Source organism: Phocoena sinus, chromosome 11 (assembly GCF_008692025.1).
Source record: "Phocoena sinus isolate mPhoSin1 chromosome 11, mPhoSin1.pri, whole genome shotgun sequence".
Lineage (NCBI taxonomy): Eukaryota > Metazoa > Chordata > Mammalia > Artiodactyla > Phocoenidae > Phocoena > Phocoena sinus.
This window is the reverse complement of record NC_045773.1, coordinates 66,698,879-66,720,920: the sequence shown is the minus strand read 5'-3', so window position 1 is coordinate 66,720,920 and position 22,042 is coordinate 66,698,879. Positions and strand designations below refer to the sequence as shown.

At 50.8% G+C, this 22,042-nt stretch overlaps 1 protein-coding gene across 15 annotated transcripts in view; it reads right to left on the bottom strand.

The window, feature by feature from the left end:
- Nucleotides 1-22,042, bottom strand: part of FGD2 (FYVE, RhoGEF and PH domain containing 2) — a 43,494-nt gene that overhangs the window by 19,858 nt on the left and 1,594 nt on the right. For 6 of the 15 annotated variants that reach the window (XM_032647640.1, XM_032647643.1, XM_032647641.1 and 3 more), the window contains exons 1-8: nt 19,555-19,791; nt 5,147-5,413; nt 3,514-3,594; nt 2,660-2,808; nt 1,338-1,494; nt 1,013-1,151; nt 448-506; nt 58-204 (exon numbers count right to left, since the gene is read on the bottom strand). In XM_032647640.1, coding sequence (XP_032503531.1) covers nt 58-204; nt 448-506; nt 1,013-1,151; nt 1,338-1,494; nt 2,660-2,808; nt 3,514-3,594; nt 5,147-5,413; nt 19,555-19,653 — 1,098 coding nt within the window. In that variant the 5' untranslated portion in view covers nt 19,654-19,791. Of the gene's footprint in view, nt 1-57; nt 205-447; nt 507-1,012; nt 1,152-1,337; nt 1,495-2,659; nt 2,809-3,513; nt 3,595-5,146; nt 5,414-8,355; nt 8,727-8,794; nt 8,814-19,554; nt 19,800-22,042 lie in introns of those variants that run through there. The other 9 variants (XM_032647642.1, XM_032647649.1, XM_032647647.1 and 6 more) reach the window with 8 other exon arrangements.

Genomic DNA, 22,042 nt, shown 5'->3' with positions numbered 1-22,042 from the left:
AGAGGGCCCGTGGACTTCCCTCCCCAGTGTGGGGCAGGCCCCCCAGCATCCCCCTACCAAGAAAAGGTAGCGCTCCATGGGGCCGACACGGCGGAAGGAGATCTTGAGGACAGGGCCCTCGCGCAGCAGGGTGTTGGAGGGGTCTACTAGGTCGTCCTCCAGGCCCAGGCGCTGGTACACTTCCCACAGTTCCTGCAGCCGCTCCTGGGGACAGGAGGTGTACCTTCAGCCGAGGCCAGGCAGGGCCTGCCTGCTTCTGGAAGGTTTGCCTTGTGTGGACAGGGACAGGGTGTGAGGGGGAGGTGGGCCAGGTGTCGTGAGGAAGGATCAGGGGATGAGGAGATACAGAGACCTGGGTGGGTTGGGGGAGGCTGAGAGCTGCAGGGAGGAGGTGACAGGGCCCCTGGGGATGCCTACTGCTTCTATTCCGAGGGCTGGGATGCTCACCATCTCAGTGATGGCTGCGTTGGAGTGCTGAGCAGCTGAGAAGATCATGTCAAGGGCTTCTGAAATGGGGGCAGGGCCAGAGTTACCCCCTGAAAATACGGGGCTTGTGGCTGAGACAGGAGGTCCTTGAGGCTTAATCAAGTGGCCTCAGGGCCTGCCAGGAGCACCCCCAGGAGCAGCCTTCCCCTGTAGCCTGGCACATGAGGTATTTGGATGATGGGGGCCATTTCCCACCCAGAGTGGAGAGACTAGAAGCCACCAAAAGACAGGGCTTAGGCCGTTGGCTTCTGTGACTTTCAATGCCCCCCAGATCCAGAGGGTGAAGACATGGTTTCAAAGCCCAGCTCTGTTCCTTTTTGGCTGTGTGATCTTGAGCAAGTCACTTAACCTCTCTGAGCCTTAATGTCTATAAAAAAGTGGCTGATGCTATAGACAATGTCTACGAAGTATCAGCGGTCAATGTTGATGGCTGATGGTCATCATAACCATTTTAGCAGGTGCTCCATAAATTATGGAAGTGGCTCGAACCTCCCCAACCCCCTGGATTCCCTGGGGGTGTCCTCACTCTGGGCATCAGCCAGGTCTGGGGCCTGGGCTGGCAGCTTCTGGACATACTCCTTGAGCAGCAGCTCGTAGCGTGGGATTCTCTGCACAGGTTCCAGCATGTGGTGCTGCAGGGTCAGGCTGCCCGAGGCCTCGCTGCTCTTGGGGAGGGAGGGAGGAGGGAGAGCGTGGGGGTGAGGGGGGAAGGGGTAGGTCAGGCTGCCCCTGAGGGTCGGGGGAGTGCGCAGCAACTGAGCCAGGGAGGTGCCCCAAATCACTGGGGAACCTGAGCCACTGCACACTGGGGTGGCAGTGCAGGCTCTGCCCTGCCCCCACCCCAACCTCACCTGAATGCGGGTGATAACCTCCTGGAAGGGTGGAGACTTGTCACTCCAGGTGGCCAGCAGCTCAGCGGCTCGCTCAAAGTTCTTGACATACTCACTGTACATCTTCAGGAAGGGGGCCAGCTTCTGGATCACGTCGCCAATGCGGGGGGTGGTCGTCCTGCAGGAGGGGCACCAGGTACTGTGGCACTTCTGGGTGCAGGTATAGGGGGGCGTGTCATCCTCACACATGTGTGTAGTTCACTCCCCCTTAGACTGTGAGCCCCCTGAGGGCAGGTGCTGCTCTCTCCCACGGACTGGATTCCCCCAAAAGCCCAGTACAGTGTCAGGCCCACAATAGGCATTCAATAACCACCTGATGCTTGTTCATGTAACAACAACAAGGGCCACATGCCAAGCACTGCCCAAGATTCCATGCATGTCTCATCTCATTTAATTCTCACAACCCTGCATGGGGGAGGAGGGACAGTCAATGGCCCATCTTAGGGAGGAGGAAATCCAGGCTCAGAGAGGTAAGAGAAGGTCATTCGACCCAGGAACTGTTACAGCAGAGTGGTAAGGACTAACCATCTGGAGCTGGCCCGCCTGAGGCTGATTTCCAACCGCACCACTTACTCTAGCTGTGTGTTCTTGGGCCAGTCACCTAGCCTCTCTATACCTTAATTTTCCCATCTGAAAAAACTGGGCATGATGGTAGGCAACCTCACAGGGTTGTTTTTTTCAAAAAAATTTATTGCAAAAAATTTTAAGCAATCATAAAATAAAAAGAATATAATAACGAACCCCTATATATCCGTCCCTGCACTTAACAATGACTAAGATTCTTTTTTAACAAAGAATTTTAAAGGACATCCCAGACATCATGGCATTTCTTTGGCAAGATACTAATTTCAGCACTAAATACTTTAGTAGTCATCTCTGAAAACAGAGAGGGGTTCCTGCATAACCACGATGCCATCATCACACAGCAGGCTGATGTGAAGATTAAGCGAGTTAATAGGTGTAAAGCCCAAGGCAGGGCAAGTAGGAAACCCTCAGTTAATGCTGGTTATTTCCACTGCCTCCTAAGTCACTCAGCCTAGTGAGGACCTGATCCATCCCCTTCTCCAGGACACACACACACACACACACACACACACACACACACACACACACGCCTCATCCAAGCCCCTCACTGTGCAGACAGAGCAAGCCCAGAGGAGGAGAGTCATGGTCACACAGCAAGGGCAGGGGCATAATAGGCCAGACCCAGTTCCCTGGGGGCTGCAACCGGACCTGACCAGGGCTGTGGTCAGGGGGCCTCAGGGGCTCCTGCTGGACCTCACCAGTCGTCCAGCCGCTGCTGCAGCTCTGGGAGGAAGAACTGTGCATGGAACTGGTAGATGGAGGCGGTGTTGGAGAAGATGAGCCTGACCACATCCTCGGGGAAGGCCTTGCTGCTGCGGGCCTCCTTCAGCAGTTCCTGGAAGAACACCTACAGCCGCAGCTGGGTCACTGGGCCTGTGGCAGAGAAGGACCTCCACCCCCAACACAGCCCAGGGGGAGACAAGCACAGTCCCAGGGGCTTTGGGGTCCCTCCCCAGCTTGCTGAATGCTTCCACCTCCTTAATCTCCCATCAATCTCACAAAAACCCTGGGAAGAGAGAGAAGCAGGGAAGATTGTATTCCGGCCACTTTACAGATGCGCAAACCAAGGCCTAGAGACACAGGGACTTGGCAAAAGGCTGGCAGCTGATGAATGTCAGAAATGGGCCTATCTCGTGTCTGTCAAGTCTTGGACTTTGCCAGGCTCAAGATCCCACTGCTGATGTTCAGTGATTTAACCCTCTCGCCTTAGGGCTCCTTAAGAAAGTGTGAAGGGCTAACAATGGTGAGGATGTTGGGAGTTGGAATGACAGATGAGGATGCTGTGTGGGGCCTGGAAGGACTGGCTGGTGTGTTCTCCACTCCTGTGAGACCAGCCCAGGCACTAACGGTGGAACCAGGAGTGGCGCTAATGAGCTAAATCCCGATTTCTGCCTGAACTCCAGCCAATGGAGTTAAAAAGACTAAGGCTTCCTAGAATCAAACCCCGAGGTCCTAACTCTCAGCTCTTGTGAGGTGGGTCAGAAGGGAGAGTAGGGGTGAGGTGAGGACACCCAGGTGCTGGGGCTCAGGAGCGGGCGTCCTGGCCACTGGCCTGGTCTAGCAGGTAGAGGCGTGCCACATAGGCCTGCTCTGTCTCCAGCAGCTCCTGGACGATCCTCTTCTCCTCAGGCTCCTGCAGGGGAGTTGGGAGGAGAAGGAGGAGAGCTTTGGTCTCCTCTGATGGGAGCAGTATCCAAAGATGCCCCAGTGAAACATACCTCCCAGGATTCATGCCCTCCTGCAACTCATCTGGGTTGGCGCTGGGATCGATTTAACTGAGAGGATGGGGCAGAGGGAGGCTGCGCCAGTTCTGGGCCTAAGCCTTAAGAGGCCTGGAAGCTTCCACTTGTGCTCTGTTGGGAGCCACGAACTACCACATCTGCAGGTCTAGCTGCCCTGATGGAGAGGCCACATGGAGAGGAGAGGCCCTGGGACTACAGTGAGAGGGAGCCAGGGGTCCAACCGTGCCAGCATCCCAGCTCAGGACAGCTTTCCAGCTGTCCCTGCCCAGGCACCAGGCTTGGGAGATGAGCTATCTTGGGCATTCCCACCCCAGCCAACATCTGACTGTAGCCACTTGAGAGACCCTGTTATGGACTGAATTGTGTCCCCAGATTAATACGTTGAAGCCCTAACCTCCAATGTGACGATATTTTGGAAATAGGGCCTTTAGTAATTAAGTTAATTGAGATAGAAGGGTAGAGCCTAATCCACTAAGACTGGTGTCCTTATAAGAAGAGGGAGAGACACCAAGAAAGCATGTGAACAGAGGAAAGGTCGTGTGAGGACATAGTGAGAAGATGGCCATCTACAAGCCAGGAAGGGAGCCTCACCAGAAACCAACCCTGCCAGCACCTTGATCTTGGATGTCCAGTCTGCAGAGCTGTGCGAAAATGCACTTCTGCTGTTTAAGTCACTTAGTCTGTGGTATTTTGCTATGGCATCCTGAGCTGACTAAGACAAACTCCAAGTGAGACCAACAGAAAAACCATCCAATAGCATTCCAATCAACCCACAAAACTGTCAGAAATAATAAACTATTTGGTCTCTACATTTTGGCGTAGTTTGTTACGCAGCAACTGATAACCAGTATACATAGTATGTACTACTATGGTCACCATCCCCATTTTATAAATGAGGAAACAAGCACAAAGGGGTTAAAGAGATTTGCCCAAGGTCACATAGTAAGCAGAAGAGCTGGGGCGTGTACCCTGGTAGTCTGGCTCCAGGGTGCACAGCCTCGTGCAGCCGAGCTCTTAATTCCACAGACAAGAAAACTGAAACCCAGAGAAGGGAGGTGACCTGCCTAGGATGAGTCTAAGGGCAGGAATTAGCGCTGACCTCTATTTCTAGTTGGCACTGTTGCCTCCTTCAGTGGGGAAAGGTACTAGGTTCCAAGTTGTGTGGCCTTGGACAAGTTCCTTAAGCTGTCTGAGTTTCAATTTCCATGCCTAAAAGACTCCTATAGTGAGGGGTATGAGAAATAATGCCAGCAGCAGGGCGCATAGTAGACACTTAATCAAAGGCCGTTAAGGGTGGGGTGGGTGTGAATCTAGCTTTCAGCTGATCTCTGGTCACACAAGACCCCACCTGGGGAAGTGCTGGCTCTGGCTGGGAGAGAATGTGTGGGAAGGAGGTCAGTGGAGGGGCCCCCACCCAGCTCCCCACTTCTACCCCTCGGGCACCTGTGTCCCTGGGCCGGGGCAGGTCCTAGCCTGGCAAGATTTCCTCCAGTCCCTGCTGGACAGCTTGTTCTTCAGGGAGCTCAGATACCTCCTGCTGACCGTCCTGGGCCCGGAGTCCACGGCCTCCTCCACGGTGGGCTTATCCCATGGCCCTGTGGGTGAAGGAGGCCTGCACCCAGGGTGGTGATGCCCAGCCTCCAGGCCGTGGACTCTGGGTGCTGCTCCCGGGGTCCTGAGGAGAAGACAGCAGACCTGAGGGTTTCCAGCCTGTAGAGTAGGGAGAAGAATAGCACCTCTCTGGTGGGGATTTGGGGGCAATTAATGCAAATCACAGATGTTCACTGGCCTCTGAGTACCTGGTACACAGGAAGAACTCACTGAGACTTCTACTGCCCTCCCCAACACCTCTCTTGGAGGGAACTCCAGTCTTCAAAATGAGTCAGTGTAGACTGTGTCTTGTTTTCTGGGGAACAACACACTTCCTTGTTTAAAATGCAGCTAGGAACCCTTCTTTTTGCACATAGAGGGTTTTAAGTGCCCTCCCAGATCACCTCGCCTGTGGACCTCACCCCTGGTTTTAAGTCTCTGTAAGCAGGAAATCCCCTAAAATCCCAGTAACTGATATATCGAGGGAAGGTGGGAGCCATGGAACACTCTAAAGGGAGGGCAGAGCTGATAAAGCTGGGGCTTTTCAGTGTGAGCTACGCCCTCCACACCTCTAGTGGTGGGAAAAGCCAGCCTGGGATCAGTTTCCCTCTTCCTCCAGGGATAAGCTTTTGTAGTGTGGCTTTGTTATCCTACCTATTGGATTTGTAGGCCAGTTAAGTTCTTTAGATAACAGAGGCCACCATCAAGGAATATATCCAACGACTTGGGCTGGGACCCATTCCCTTTGGTGTGGAAAGGCTTGTGGTGACAGCACAGGGTGTCTTATAAGAAAGGCAGGCTGGGGAATGGAGGATCAGACAGGTACAAAATCTTCAAAACTCTGTGAGAAAGTTTCTCATTACCCCTATTCTGCAGCTAGGAAAAGAGAGGATCTTGCAGCAAGAGAGGGGCAGAGGTGGGATTCAGATCAAGCAGGCTGGCTCCCGAGCCTGAGCCTTAAACTGCCCCTCCACATGTGAGTCAAGGAGAAACGGGTGCAGAGAGTCAACGTGACCTGCCCCACGTCACACCCTGGTTGGTGGCAGAGAGGATTGGGACCCAGTCCCCCATGGCTCCTCTCTGACACTCCAGTGCACCACGGTTCCTCAGCGCACTGGTCTGGTCTGCAGCTCACGGAATTAGCTGAGTCTCAGGCTTTCTGTTCTACATTTGGTTTCAGCTTCTGCGTTTCTCCCCAAGTGCCCAGGCCAGCTTCTGTTTCCTCTTCACCCCTCAGTTTCAGATCAGTTAAGGCACTGAAAGGAAGTGCCTCACAAGAAAGCTCAGGCCAAGGCAGCTGGCATGGGTCCCCTCACACAGTAAGAGGTGACTCTCATCCTCCCGACAAGACCTCCTCTGACCCCATCTGGTCTGAGGGCTGCCTCCTCCTGCTAGAAGTGCTGCCTAGGCAGAGCACACATGCTGAGGGTCTCCACTGGGCACACCTGGCGTGTTGAGTGGGGTGGTGGTCCAGGAAGGTGCTGCCTAGAGCTGTCCTCGGTGCTGAACAGAACGTGCCCGGCAAAGCCCTCTGGGAGAGGCAGGGTCAGGTCACCCGCTCAGGAAGCTGAACTGCCCTTCTAGGTCCACGTCTATGCTGCCTCCACCATGAAGCCCACAGGAGGCTTTGCCTGCTCTGAGTACACTCAGCAGAGCGTCAAGGCCCCTCCCAGGATATCTATTGTCCATGACCTGGCATCATGGTCATTCCATGAGCTTAGCACCAAAGACAGAAGTCCTCCGGGCAGGGATCATTCTTTAGGCTCCTGCATCTGATACAGTTCCTGTGTGATGCTGTGCTGTGCCACCCACACCCTCTCAGCACTGAGGCACTCTTCCCCTGGCTTCTGGTGGTATGGTGGCTGACAGGTTATTGACTGGGTCCCTCCCTGGGAATTGCCCTCTCCAGAAGAGAGCTACCTCATCTAAGGTCAAGTCCACATCCAATGACTAGTCCATGTGGGGGTACAAAGACCTAGCCCTTTGCCTCATCTGGAACAGCCTGAAAGGCCTCCACCTCCAGAGCTCTCTGGGACGGGCTGCAGCCTCTGCGCCAAGTGCTCGGCAGTTCAACCTCTCCTTGTGCCCAAAGCTGCCTCCCTCACCCACACAGGTATTGTTCCCAAAAGCCTCCCCAGCAAATTTCCTGAAGCAAATCTCTACCCCGGAGTCTATTTCCAGAGAACCCTACTTACAACAGTCACAATCCCTAACACAGTCCTGGGCTTAAGAAATGCCTGCAGAATGGATTAATGTCACATACAGACACACAATGACCTCTACACATCCGGTTCAGGCTTTTCCCTTCAGATGGAAGCCCCTGCATTGCTCCTTGCCCATGAACTTAAAGCACTTAAAGCCTCCCCACCTCTCTGTGCCTCCCCTTTCTCATCTGTAAGATGGGTATAGAGATGGAACCTACCCCTAATAGGCTGTTAGATGATTAAATGAAATAAGTAGCAAACGCACTTAGAACAGTGCCCTATAGGTAGGCTGACCACACATCCCAGTTTGCCTGTGACAGTCTCAACCTTTCTTATTGTCCCCTCCCTCCCACCAAAAAAATTTAATGGCATTCAGTTTCCATTGTGTCCTGGTCTAAATGATAAATTGTATGGTTATCCTACTCATAGGGAGTAAGCACTTGATAAGTATTAGCTATTATTTCTGCTGGAGAGACAACGGGTGGAATTCTGCAGCCCAAACACGGCATCTGGTCCACCCACGCTCACTCATAATTACACACACGTCTGGACTCTCCCCAACACATCAACACACATGCTCTCACCCCTGCGCAGGCCTGGTGCCCCAACAACACTCTCCCATGCTCCAAGGAACTCATGGCCGAGGGACGTGGGCACTGCCCAGACAGGAGGAGGTGTGCAGGACAGGGCCCAGAGAGAGAACTGCTCACTGTGAGGGTCCAAGGTGGCCCCAGCCCTGCTCCTTAGCCTGGAGACTGGGAGGGTCTGGGCTGCCCAAGGGCCCAGGGGTGGGCAGAGGAGCTCGAGGGAGACTGCCAGTTGGCCAAGGTGACCCTTCCCACCTCCACTACCCCGTACCTGCTATTCTCAAATGCAGTCACCAGATTGGACACAGATGACAGCTTCTCCTTACTCGCCCCCTCCATCCTGCTGGCCTCCAAGGTGGTCCTCAGCTACCCCTGAAGCAGGGAGAGAGGTCTCCAACCAGCACACTCAGCCACCCCCACCTGGGGTCACAGGTGTGCTAAGGCATCCTGGAGTCCCGTTCTTCCTGAGGCCTCAGCAGGCCTGCTCCCTGCTTCAGAGTGAGGAAAGAGGAAGTGGTCCCAGAGCCACAGCCTTGAAGGGGAAAGGCGGGTGCTCCCTACAGAGGGAGGAGCCTGCTTGGGCCCCCCCCCCCCCCCATGGGGCCTGACCTTTCACTCCTGTAGACCCCCTGTTCCAGAAGCCACCCCAAGAGGGCAACGGGGGCCTAGAGGGAGTTTCTGGAACTGGGCTCTTGGCCTGAGACACTCACCACTCTGGCCAACCACACCTTCTCACAAGGTCCAGTGGATTTTATTTGGTCCTTTCTCTACAACTTCTTTTCTGCATCTGACCCTGCTCACCACTGTAAAAAAACAGCTTTTTAAATTAAAAATAAATCACAAACCTATTAGGGGCTGGCAGAGAAGAGAATATGGTGTTCCCACCTCCCCACTGGGGTTCTCTCATTTTAATAACTGATGTCTCCACCTTCTTGCCCCAAGGGAAGGCAACTTCCTCCCTGAAACTCTGATGATAATAATAACTAACACAAACTCTTTTCAGTGGTTTAGAAATATTTTCTCATTTAATACCACAGCAACCTTATGGGGTGGGCCCTATTACAATCCCCATTTTACAGAAGAAAAAATTGAGGATCAGAGGGTTTAAGTAACTTGCCCAAAGTCACCTAGTAAGAACGCAAAAAGAAGTCAGATTTCTAAAGCAAAGGTCAGTTTCCTACAATTCCAGCAAAGATTTGGTTGGGAGCCTGGATGATCACATTCTTGATGCTCCATCCTCAGGCTTCCCTTTTCCTAGCACACTGGGTGGTCTCTGCCTGATGCCTCCTTTTACCACTTGGTCTCCCAGCACTTCCAGAACAATGATAACTGCTTCTGTTCCCCTTATTCAAGCTTCACAGGCCCTTCAGGGCTCTCCCACTGGGTTCTGGTCTTGCTTGCCCTGAGCCAGGGCCCTCCATTGAGACTGGTCTTTGTCCTGGAGAGTAGGGACTGAGCCTCAGTCATCTCGGTACCCGAAGCACCTGGCACAGCTTCACGCTCCAGTGCCTGTGAAATACTGGGGCCTCACACACCCAAAAGCCTCACTCCCTCAGAGCTCTGGCTGAGCAATTTCTTCTAGCAGATGCCTGGCTTCTCCCCCCAACCCTAAATCACAATAATCCTCCTCACTTTTTGTTTATACTTTTTGTTATGGAGAATTTAGAACATATGCAAAAGTAGAAAATACGATGCACCCCATGAACTCATAACCCAGACCCAACAAACAACCATCAACTCATGGTCAGCCCGGCTCCATCTATAGGCACATTCACTTCCCCTTCCCAGACCATTCTGAAGCAAATCAGATGATTTCACCCACAAATATTTTGGTGCATATCTAAAAAATAAGGAGGCTTCCCTCGTGGCACAGTGGTTAAGAATCCGCCTGCCAATGCAGGGGACATGGGTTCAAGTCCTGGTCCAGGAAGATCCCACATGCCGCGGAGCAACTAAGTCCGTGCGCCACAACTACTGAGCCTGTGCTCTAGAGCCCACGAGCCACAACTTCTGAAGCCCGCGTGCCTAGAGCCCGTGCTCTGCAACAAGAGAAGCCACCGCAATGACAAGCCCGCACACCACAACGAAGAGTAGCTCCCGCTTACCGCGACTAAAGAAAGCCCGCGCACAGCAACAAAGACCCAGCACAGCCAAAAATAAAATTAATTAATTAAAAAAAATTTTAAATGCACATGCACTTTGATCCAGCATTCGCATTTCTTCCTGTTGCCTATACAAATATATTTCTTCCTGTGTGCAAAAATGTTAGGTCTACAAAGTATTCAGTGTAGCCTTGGTTATGATAGCACATAAATTGGCAGCAACTTAAACGTTACATTAATTTACGGTACGTTTATACAGTAGAGCCATTACACAGTATGAAATTTTTTTTTTTTTTTTGGCGGTACGTGGGCCTCTCACTGTTGTGGCCTCTCCCGTTGCAGAGCACAGGCTCCGGACGCGCAGGCTCAGCGGCCACGGCTCACGGGCTCAGCTGCTCCGTGGCATGTGGGATCTTCCCGGACCAGGGCACGAACGCGTGTCCCCTGCATCGGCAGGCGGACTCTCAACCACTGCGCCACCAGGGAAGCCCCACAGTATGAAATTTTATGCACTAATCTGACATTTTAAAGATAAAGTAGAAAAAAGAGAAATAAGATGCAGAACAACATTATACGCTACCATTTATATTTTACAGAAAAAAAAAGGAAGGTAGTTTTGCACATACATTTGTGTGTTGTGTGTAGAATATCTCCAAAAAGATGATAGGAGCTAGGAAAAAGGATTGCCCTCCTGAGTGTAAACTGGAGGCTGGGATGGAAAGGAGACCCAATGCAGCCAAAAATAAATAAATTAAATAAATAAATAAAAAATAAGGAAATATATATACTCCTGTGTGCAAAAATGTACACGTAATGTACATATAATGTACTGTGTACATATCACAGTACATATAATGCCAATATTATTCTACACATGCATACATATATATAATACATGTTATATACATGTATGTGTATATATGTGAAACACTTTACCATTATCATACCCCAAGAGATGTTTAGCAGTAATTCCTCAATATAATCAAATACCCAGTCAGCAAAGTGCCAATGCTTCATAAATGTCATCTGCTATGAACTGAATTGTGTCCCTCCAAATTCACATATTGAAGCCCTAATCTCCATTGTGGCTGAATTTGGAAAGAGGGCCTTTAGGAGGTAATTAAGGCTAAATGAGGTCATAAGAGTGAGGCCCTAATCTGATAGGGTTGGTGGCCTTATAAGACGGGCAAGAGATCTCTCTCTCCACACCACCTCCCAACACACAGCCCTGCACACTCCAAGGGAAGGGTACCTGAGACTAAGTGGCTGTCTACAAGCTAGGAAGAGAGTCCTCACCAGAAACAGAACCCTGCCACACCTTGATCAGGGACTTCAAGCCTCCAGAACTGTGAGAAATAAATTTCTGTTGTTTTTAAGCTTCCCAGTCTATGGTATTTCGTTATGGCAGCCTGAGCAGACTAAACCGATCACCATTTTTTAAAAAAATCAGGATCCAAATAAGGTCCACATGTTACAATGGGCTGTTCTGTCTATTAACTCTCTTTTCATCCACAGGTTCAACTTGTTCTTTCTGTTTTCCCACACAATATGGCTATGAGGACACTGGGTTCCTGGCCCTACAGGTCCCACAGTCTGCTGACTGCAGAGCTGGCCCCTGGATTTCCTGTCAATGTGATTAGATCTAGGGGCTTGATCGGATTCATCTTTAAATGCCACTTCTTCCTGGATTCTTCCCAAGTCTGGGGAGACCTCCCTCCTTCGTGCTCCTCTCTCCTCCACTGCAGGGCCCAGTTTCCTCCTCTGCCTCCCACCAGACTGTACGCTAGCTCCCGGCTTGCAGGGCCCAGGTGCCCATGCTTCCTGGCTGGTCCCAAGCCAAGCCCAGTGTCCTGCACCCAGTGGGGCCTCAGAAGGCATGCAGGATGGACAAACATCACACCCTGAGCCCAGAGGCTTATCTCACCCCTCAGCGGCCAGCGCCTTGGGCTTCCAGAGCAGCATCTGGACCTGCCCCTCACAGAGGTGGGGGAGAGTGGGTAGGGGCACCAGCAGGAGGCCACACTAAATGCCCAACTCCAAACATGGCACAGGCAACATCAGAGCTACATCTGCCCAAGAAGGAGGGCCAAGATGCCCACAACCAAAAAATGTCTTCCAGGGCTCTGCTTCCCTGGTCCTCCCACCTCCCTGACCTCGGCCCTCACAGTTCTGCCAGCCTTTCTGCCTGACTTGCTTCTCGCCTGTAGGCACCACCCAAGGCTCAGCTTCTGGTTCCCTCATTTACACACAGCCTCTTCCACTCAATTCAGAATCTATCTCAGGGTTCCACAGGCATCTCTTCCTGTCTCCCACCCCAACCTGAATATGCCCAACACCTTCAGGACATCACCAGGGGCATGTCCCACCTTCGCTTCCAACTCAACACACAGTCTCGAAAATCAGCACTGTTATCCCACAGAAGGAATCCCAAATTCCTTGGAGTGCTGCCAAGACCCCCCTGGTTTGGCTCTGATCAACTTCCCAGCCATTTGTTCCTTATACACATGTAGGTCTGGGTTGGGACCTTGAGTGGTAGCTCTGGGCTGTGTCAGCTGAGCTAAGCTGAACCACAGTTCCAGAATTCCCTTTCCTGCAAGCTGACCATGGTGGCAGGGGCGGACGCAGCAGCCGTGCTTGCTCCTGTGGTTGGTGCAGGGCTCCTGCGGTGTTGCCGTTCACGCGTGTTGATGCAGATCTGTGGGTTCTCTGCCGACCTCCTCCAGCTTGTCTAGTCCTAGGCCGGGTATGTGTTTAGCTCCAGGACAAAGGGTGCCAACTTCTTCTGCAGGTCACTTGTGTCACCGAAGTTGTCTCGGCGTGGCTGCCTGTTCATCCTCCAGAGTCCCAGCCCTTCCTCAATGGTTCAGTTCCTTCTTGTTCTCCCCAATTTCACATCCATCTTCCCTTCCTCACTGCCTGCCATGAGGATTTTAGACTCAGAAGCATCACTTCTTTAAGTAGCTGCCCCATTGCATAAGGTCAAATCCCATATTCTGTATCACTTCTGGTTGTTCTGCTTCTCTCATCAAATCTGACCTAAACTCCTTGGGCCAGTAACTGAATTTCACTTTCTTCATCTGTGAAATGGGGATAATTACAGTGCCAGCCTCCTATGGTGGTTGTGAAGATTAAATACTACCATGTGTAAGGGTTTAGAGTAAGGCCTGGTACAGAGAAGGTGCTCAGTGAATGTTATTCCTGACAGAAGACCTTTTCTATGGCTCCCCTGCACCCCCCCACCCCGACCAATCAGTTCCTTTTGCCTGGAATGTCTCCACCCTGTCAACAGCTTATTTACTTCCTCCAGGAAGCCTTCCTTGATACCTACCGTTGGCATTCCTTTCCCTCCTCAGAGACCTGGTGTTCTTCTCTGTTTACTTGGATCTCTTCTGCCCCATTCATTAAGTCATGCATTCAGTTGGCAAGTATTTCTTGAGCATCTACTATGTGTCAGCCCTATGGTAGAGGTTATGGATTAAACACTGTCCCCTGCCCCTTAGCTAATAGTCTAAGGAGGAAGATGGGCCTGTTAACAACTGAAATACAATGTAGGAAATGCTTTGAACAGGGAAGCTGTGAACACCCAAAGAAGGGGCACTGAAGTCTGCAGAGAGCAGAGGGTGCTATCAAGGAAGGCTTCCTAGCAGAGGCAGCCTGAAGGATGAAGGATGAGTAAACTCTCCAGGTTGAGAAGGTGGGAAAAGGCATTCAAAGCAGAAGGAAGTGGTGTGGGCTTGAGAGACCAGGGAGAGACTAGGAATAAGGGCAGGGAGTCCAGCACATTGGAGTGTCTAGGGACTGGGGAATGGCAGGACATGGGCTGAGGGGGCCCCAGGAGCCTGTCCCTGGCAGGCTTTGTCTGCTGAGCTGAGGTGCTTTCACATGAACTGAATTTTACTTATGCAGAGTAGGCCCTGATTCAATGGTCGTGAACACATCTCTCTCTGAGTGGGGGCGTCCATTTCAGGGCTTTTGGGGTCCTTGGCATAGATAAGCCTCATGCTTTCTCTTCTCTTAGTTCTGCTTTCAAGCCTTAAGGAGGATGGAAGAGCTCAGTTCCTGCAGCCCAGACAGAGGGAAAGAGGGAGGGATGCCCAAGCAGGAACTGTGGGGCTGGGCAGTCACATGGCAGACAAGCTGGCTGGCTGGCAAGAAAGCTCTGCCCTGGGATGCAAATGGGGCTTTGTGTGCAGACTAGGGGCACCCAAAGGGCCTCTCACTGGCAGCCCTGGGGCAGCAGAGGGCATTTGGGGGCTGCCAGGGAGGAAATGTCAACATTTGGGACCTGGATGTTGTGTGTGTGTGTGTGTGTGTGTGAGAGAGAGAGAGAGAGAGAGAGAGAGACATATGTGTGATCTCCAGGGGTGTGTGAGGGTGTGGCTTTTTCAGGGGAGAGTGAGGACTCCCCAGAGGAGCACGTATCCCCAGTGAGCCAAGGCCCAGAGAGGACAGGCTGGCTTGTTCCCTGGGACCCCCTTGCCCCCAACCCGGCCTGCAGCCTCAGCCAAACATAGCACCTGCCAAGAACTTAATGGCCTGTGACAGACAGGCCTGTGAGTGAGAGATGACACGGATCCGGGGGAGATGCCGGCAGCTGGCTGAAACCTGCTCCAGTGTCTGGTGCAGCCCTTGCCGCTCCTCCCCTCGCAGCCTCCCCCTCCCCCTCAGTCTTCTAGCCCCTAGGAGGCTCGAGGCTTGGGGAGGCCCTGACGGGGTTGGGGGTGTGGGCTGTCTGGGTAGTCATGCGATGAGCAGAGGCCACACCACCAGTGCCAGTGGAGGGGTGGGCTTTCCTCAGTAGTCCCTGGCTTGGAGGACGAGAGATAAAAAAAGCTCGGCTCCCTCATAGACTAGTCTCCTCTGTCCCCTCTTCCAAACAGCCAGAATTTTCCCGTTCAGTCCCGCTGGCATTTATCTTCCTATCTTCTGGGAGAGCTTGGTGCTGCCGGCTGCCCATCAGCAGGCCTGGGTGCCAGGCTCAGGCAGCCCTGCTTCCTGCTGTTCAACTTCCCAGGAAGCTTCCCGTATTTCCCCTTCTGTGTGCCCCCTGCCCCTTTGTGCTCTGGGTGTTCCTAATTTGTACTGTCAGTCCGTGGGGTGTGATTATTCAGAGCCCATTAGCGCCCTGAGGAACACAGGGTGGCAAAATCAACCTCCCTCCACGTGAGCCAGGGGAAGGTCCCTTCTAGGGGTGCAGAGGCCTGAAAGACAAGACAGCAAACGTATCAGTCCTGACGTGGGTGGCCAGGAGGACGTCAGTGAGGAACATAAACAACTCTTTCTTCTTCTTCGGCGTGTGAATGATCTAGTTTCAGACTTGGTACTCTCAGGGATTGGGCCAGCCTTGTGGCAGGCCCTGGCCCCATCCTGCTATTCAAGAAGGCCTCAAGGTCACCAGAGGCTGGCCTCAGGTGGGACCTAGGGTGGTGTCCTGGGAAAGCTGGAATGAGGAGCCAGCCAGGTGGATGAAGCAGCAGCAGGGCTGGCCTAACAGGGAACACGCAGGAGGCTGAGCTACGCCCACACCCCCGGAACGGGGACCGGGCAGGGAGGCGCCAGATGGGAGCCAGCAAGGGAAGGCCCAAGCCCAGGAATGGTGCTAGGCGGCGGCTTCTCAGAGCACACGGCCAGCAGGTGGGGCCTCACACCCTAGGTCAGGCTCCTTTCATCTTCAAACAGCTGTGGGCCTTTCTTGAGGCCTGCTGGAGAAACATGAGCAGCTTGGAGAGAATTGACAGGTTTCGAGTGGAGAAAGAACAGATTGTTTCCGCACAGCCAGCTGCCCTGCCCACCGGTGACCTTTCTCCCATGAGCACTTCCCCGCCTGAGCTACTGCTGCCCATCTCCCCACACGCCAGCAGGAGTTATTCTCCACTCGCTGGAGATCCACCATCAGCGCATCTTCTCTGTCACAAAGCTCCTCTTTTGCATACTTCTGGGAGAACTGTTACATAACGAACCACTAAAATCCATTTCTCCCATCAAAGAGCTGCATGATTCCTTCTTTCTTCCCACCAGGATTCTCTCTTCATTCTTTCCTTTCAGCAAACAGCCCCAGTGCTAGGAATGTGAGGGAATGTGACAAATGACACTCTTAAAATCTTGCCAGAGGCTGTAGACTTTACAAGACCCTGAGGGGACAGGACCTTGGCTTATGTGTCTCTGTATCCCAGAAGTTAGCACAGTGCCTGCCACATAGCAGGCCCTCCACAAATCTTTCCTGAATAGGGAGTAGGACACTCTGAGCATGTAGGAAGGGGTCGTGGAAGAGTGTAGGGTTCTCTTTCCTCCATCGTCTGCCCTCCACCTTGACCAGGTTCCAACAAGCCCCAGCCCTGTCCCGCCTCCTCCCCCAAGCCCCAGCCCCTCAGGGTGACACATACATACACCCTGCAGTTTTCCACCCATCTCAGGGTTCAGTGACCCCTCCCATCACAGTCCCAGTCCCCCATAGGGCAAATCAGAAAGAAAGCTGACTGAATGTCCGTGACTCTAGCCTCAGTTTCCCCACACTTTTCAAGGGCCACCTTTGTCTGGTCTACATTAGGGATCTCTCCAATTTATGTGTCATTGGGTGTCATAGCTAAGTCCACAGACAATGGCCTACAAGGCCCAACTCCCTGACCTCAGTTCCACCACTATCCCCCCCTCACTCTGCTCTAGGGACTTGACCTCCTCTCTGCCCTCCAACCTACCAGACAAACTCTCACCTCAGGGTCTTTGCATGTGCCATTCCTTCGATCTAGAACTCTCTTCTGCCATATACCTGCCTGGCTCACCCTCTCGCCTCCTTTAAATCTTTGCTTAAGTGTTAGCTTCTCACCAAGGGCTTTCCTCACCCCCATATACTCCCCAAATTGTAATACCACTACATATTTCCAGTCCCCCTCCTCTGCTTTATTTTTCTCACTTATCTCTTTCTCATATACTGATTTCTTTATCATGTTTATTGTCTCCCCCATTAGAATGCCAGCTCCATGAAGCAGGCATTTTTGTCTATTTTGCTTACTGCTATATCCCCAGTAACTGCAACAATGCTTGGCACATAGTAGGTGCTCAATAAATATTGGTTGACGGACTCAAGGGGCATTTTTACTTTCTGTCCCTTCTGAACTCTCACAGGGCACCCAGCTTCACTGCGAGCCAAAGTTCATTCTGCCTCTAGTCCCTGCTGGAACCCTGGCCCTAGTCTTCTGAACGAGATGCAACTTCTACCTGGTCCCCAGAAGCGGTGGGGGTGAGCAAGCCACACCTCTCTCACTGTCCTGCCCCTTTCTTATAGGAAGGACTGGGAACTACAACCTGAGGAGGAAAGAGAACTTAAGCTGGATGCTACATGTGACTCTTCCTTTGGTCCAAGGAAAAAGCACCTTTAACTGGTGCCTTCATTAAAAAAAACAAAAACAAAAACTCCAAAAAACATATTGGGATCATCTGTAGAGCTTCCCTAAAACATTTTAATTTCCAGACTCTATCCCCAGAGATTCTTAGTCAACTGTCTAGGCTGAGTTTTTTTTTTTTTAAACTCCTTTAGTGATTCTAATGTTCAGCGAGAATTGGGAATCAGGGGTCCAGGCAATGCCCTGGCCAGGTTCTGTTGTCCACTGGTGTCTCAAGAGCACCCAGAGTGAACGTGAGTACCCTAAGATGCCAAGTCTGGTTCCTCCAACTGGGAGGATTGTAGCTGTGCATGGATATTCTTCAGCTCACCCAGCAGGTAACAGTCTACACACACACACACACACACACACACACACACACACACACACACACACACACACACTGTTCTACCAGAAACCAAACTAATTCTTAGAGACTACACAATCTAAACCAGGATTTAGAAACTCAAATTCCAACTAGAGCCATGTAGGCAAACTCCTGGTTGCAGCAGGTGTGTTGTTGAGATGCAGAGATGGGTGGAGAATCCATGCCCTTCTCATGGGGGCAGCTTTTATCCTGTTACAACCTGTTCTTGCCAGGAGGGAGTGCAGGTCCTCTGGTACTGGATTTTTTTTTTTTTAACATCTTTATTGGCATATAATTGCTTTACAATGGTGTGTTAGTTTCTGCTTTATAACAAAGTGAATCAGTTATACATATACATACATTCCCATATCTCTTCCCTCTTCCATCTCCCTGGTACAGGATTTTGCTCTTTGTTCTCCCCAAGAGAATTCAGGAATTTTAAACGAAATAACCCATATTTTCACTTGAAAATCCAAATGCTGCCAGCAGATTGCTAACCCCAGTTATACAGCTGCCGAGCTGCCATATCTTGCAAGGCTGACCCCTCTCACAACGGGGCTGTATTTACACGACCACTTGAGAGCAGTGTCCCTTCCTTCCTGCCATCCTTCACGTTCAAGCTAATAGGAAATGGCTGCTCACCTCAGAGGCTCACACCGCTTAACAGCTGCTCCCTCAGCTCCGCCAAGACTCCCCGGAAGCTTTGCAATAAAGGCTTGCCACAGGGGTGTGCTGGAGCTGGCTCCTACTGGCTTGCGAAAGTCTACTGTACCCATTTCTTCCCAAGTCTGTGCTCAGTGACATCTCACTAGCAGCATGAAATCAGCCATGGTGAGAATATTTACATTATGTGAATCAGCAAGTGCTACGAATCAGGGCTTTTCTTTTCCTAGAAAGCCAGTTATTAAACACTTACCAGCACACCACTGCACATAAGGATACAGACTCTGCCACAGGCTGATAGGGAAGCAGTGGAGAAGGGAATAGTTTTGTTTTCCTAGTTATGTACGAATTCACACGAATGCGTGCAATAGACATTTTGACCCTTTAAAACCCTTAGATACCCACTAAAAGGAAACAAGAATCTTAGTCCTGAAATATTTCTTCCTTAATTAAGGAATAATGGTCTTACAAGAAAACGCCCAGATTTTAAGAGTACAGTTTGGTGAGCTTTTACTAGTGTACCTACTCACATAACTACCACCCTAGTCAAGATGAGAATGCTTTTATTCCCCCCAGAAAGTTCCTCATGCCTCTTTCCAGTCATTCTTCCATAGGTAACCACTGTTCTGATTTTTATCCCCACAGATTAATTTTGCCTGTTTTACAACTTCATATAAATGGAATCATACAACATGTGCTCTTTTTTGCCTGGACTATTTCACTTAGAATAATGTTTTTGAGACTCACCCATGTCATTGCCCATATCAATAGCTCATGTCTTTTCAATGCTAAATATTCTTCCACTGAATGAAAAGTCTTGATATCGTCTTAATCCCCAAAGTCACCCAGACTTGGGGCAATGGCCCATTAATGTTTGATTTTTACTGCAGGAGAAGAAAACTTCTTCCCACCTCTCAGGATAAACAGACATTGGGCACAAGAGATTTAAATGGACTCACCTTTCTCCACCAAGAGGAGGACGATAGAGCAGAACACCAACCAGGCATTTCATCCTTTCTGACGCTGGGGTGAGTACTGTGCTCACCGTGACACACCATGTCTCCCCAGAGTGTAGAGGCCCCATTTCCCCGTCTTCACTCTTGTAGGCTTCATCCCAAGGCCTTGGGACCTATTGGTCCCTTAGCTGTCTTCCATGTTTCTCCCAGAAGGCTTAGTGATCTCGCATGCTAATACATCTGGTGACCTGCACGATATGCCAGAATTCCTGAGATGATGACAGTTATAATGTACCTTCTTTTAGCCTAATTAGGACAAGAGGTGATTCCTGAGTTAAGGTGAGTATGGGACCCCAGGAATTCAGTACAGACGGAAGGCCAGTGCTCCCCACCCCTACCCCAGGCAAGCAGGTGAACAGAGGCAGCAGCCAGAACGTTCTTGCTCAGAACTGGTCAACAGGGAGCCTGCATCCAGACAAACCCATCTTCTTTATGCCAGGATAAATTCTGACACCTGCGCTTCCCCAGGTGAGGCCTGAACTCTCATGCTGGCCTTGGCATCACCTCAAGTTCCTTCCTGACCTGGTTTGTGTGATGTCAACTTAGTTGTAACAATGGGTACTTACTATTTTGTATTCTCTCTTTTCATTGTAACAGTAGTTCCCCACAGGATCCCGGGGACTGGTGATCTATATACCGGGCAATTCTCAACAGTATTCTTTTTTTCTTTTTTCCTGGCTGCACCGCGAGGCTTGCAGGATCTTAGTTCCCCAACCAGGGACTGAACCTGAGCCACGACAGTGAAAGCACCAAGTCCTAACCACTGGACCGCCAGGGAATTCCCAAGAGTAATATTTCTTGTTAATTCTCTACTGTTTGTTTGATCCTACTTTGGGGCATATGGGTCTTCCTAAAGTTCCCATTCTTTCTTTTTTCTTTATTTTCTTTCTTTATTTTTTTGGCTGCGTTGGGTCTTTGTTGCTGTGCGCAGGGTTTATCTAGTTGTGGTGAGTGGGGGCTACACTTCGTTGCAGTGCACGGGCTTCTCATTGCGGTGGCTTCTCTTGTTGCAGAGCACGGACTCTAAGTGCACGGGCTTCAGTAACTGCGGTACGTGGGCTCAGTAGTTGTGGCTCGTGGGCTCTAGAGCACAGGCTCAGTAGCTATGGTGCGTGGGCTTAGTTGCTCCGTGGCATTTGGGATCTTCCCGGACCGGGGCTCAAACCCATGTCCCCTGCATTGGTAGGCGGATCCTTAACTGCTGCGCCACCAGGGAAGCCCCCTAAAGTTTTCATTCTTTTTTTCTTTTTAATTTATTTTTGGTTGCATTGGATCTTCATTGCTGCGTGCAGGCTTTCTCTAGTTGTGGTGACCGGGGGCTACTCTTCGTTGCGGTGTGCGGTCTTCTCCTTGCAGTGGCTTCTGTTACGGAGCACGGGCTCTAGGCACGTGGGCTTCAGTAGTTGCAGCAAGTGGGCTCAGTAGTTGCAGCAAGTGGGCTCAGTAGTTGCGGCTCGCAGGCTCTAGAGCGCAGGCTCAGTAGTTGTGGCGCACGGGCACAGTTGCTCTGCAGCATGTGGGTTCTTCCCAGACTAGGGATCAAACACGTGTCCCCTGCATTGGCAGGCAGATTCTTAACCACTGTGCCACCAGGGAAGTCCAAGTTTTCATTCTTTAAGTGGTGCTACCATAAATAACTTTGTACAACTGTTAAAAGTATATTTGCTCATTTATTTTCTAGCAAATATTTAGTGGGCTTCTACCACGTGCCAGGCACTGTGCCAACCATGAATAGGATAGTCCCTGGACTCCAAGAACTTACAGTCTAATGAGGAGACTGACAGAAAAGCAGGCAGCCACAGTGCTGCATGGTAAGCCCTGTGAGGGGGCAGTCACAGGGAGGCACTAACCAGCCCAGAGCTAACTGCTTCATAGCTCTGAGTACATACTGCCAGGTTGCTCAGTAGAGGGAATACTGAGCAAGATTTTCTTTCAATCATTTCAGTGAGTATACTTTTCATTTCTAGATGAGCTATTTGATTCCTTTTCAAATATACCTCTTCTTTTTTCACAATGTCCTTTTCTTTTTTTTTCAGCACTTTCTATTCTTTATCTTTGCCTTCATTTGAAAACTACTGTTTTCCCCTTAAAGTTTCTTTCAGATTGCTTATTACGTCAAGTTCCCACGAGTATTGATCCTCCTGTTTTGCGCATTTACTCTTGTAATGGAATGTGTTTTTGAGTGGTTTGTAATATTTTTATCGTGACGATTTTTTTTTTTCTTCCGCTTTTTGTCCCTATGAGCCCTGAGTTGTGGAAACATAGCTACAGGGCAGGTTTGCATTTGCTTCCACTTCATTCCCTAGAGATCTAACAGCTTTAATTGACCTATTTTTAGTTTAATTTCTTGGGCTAAACTGTTCAATTACTTAAAAACAATTCACTGAACATTTACTATATGTATATCACCATAGTTGGTGCAAAGATACAA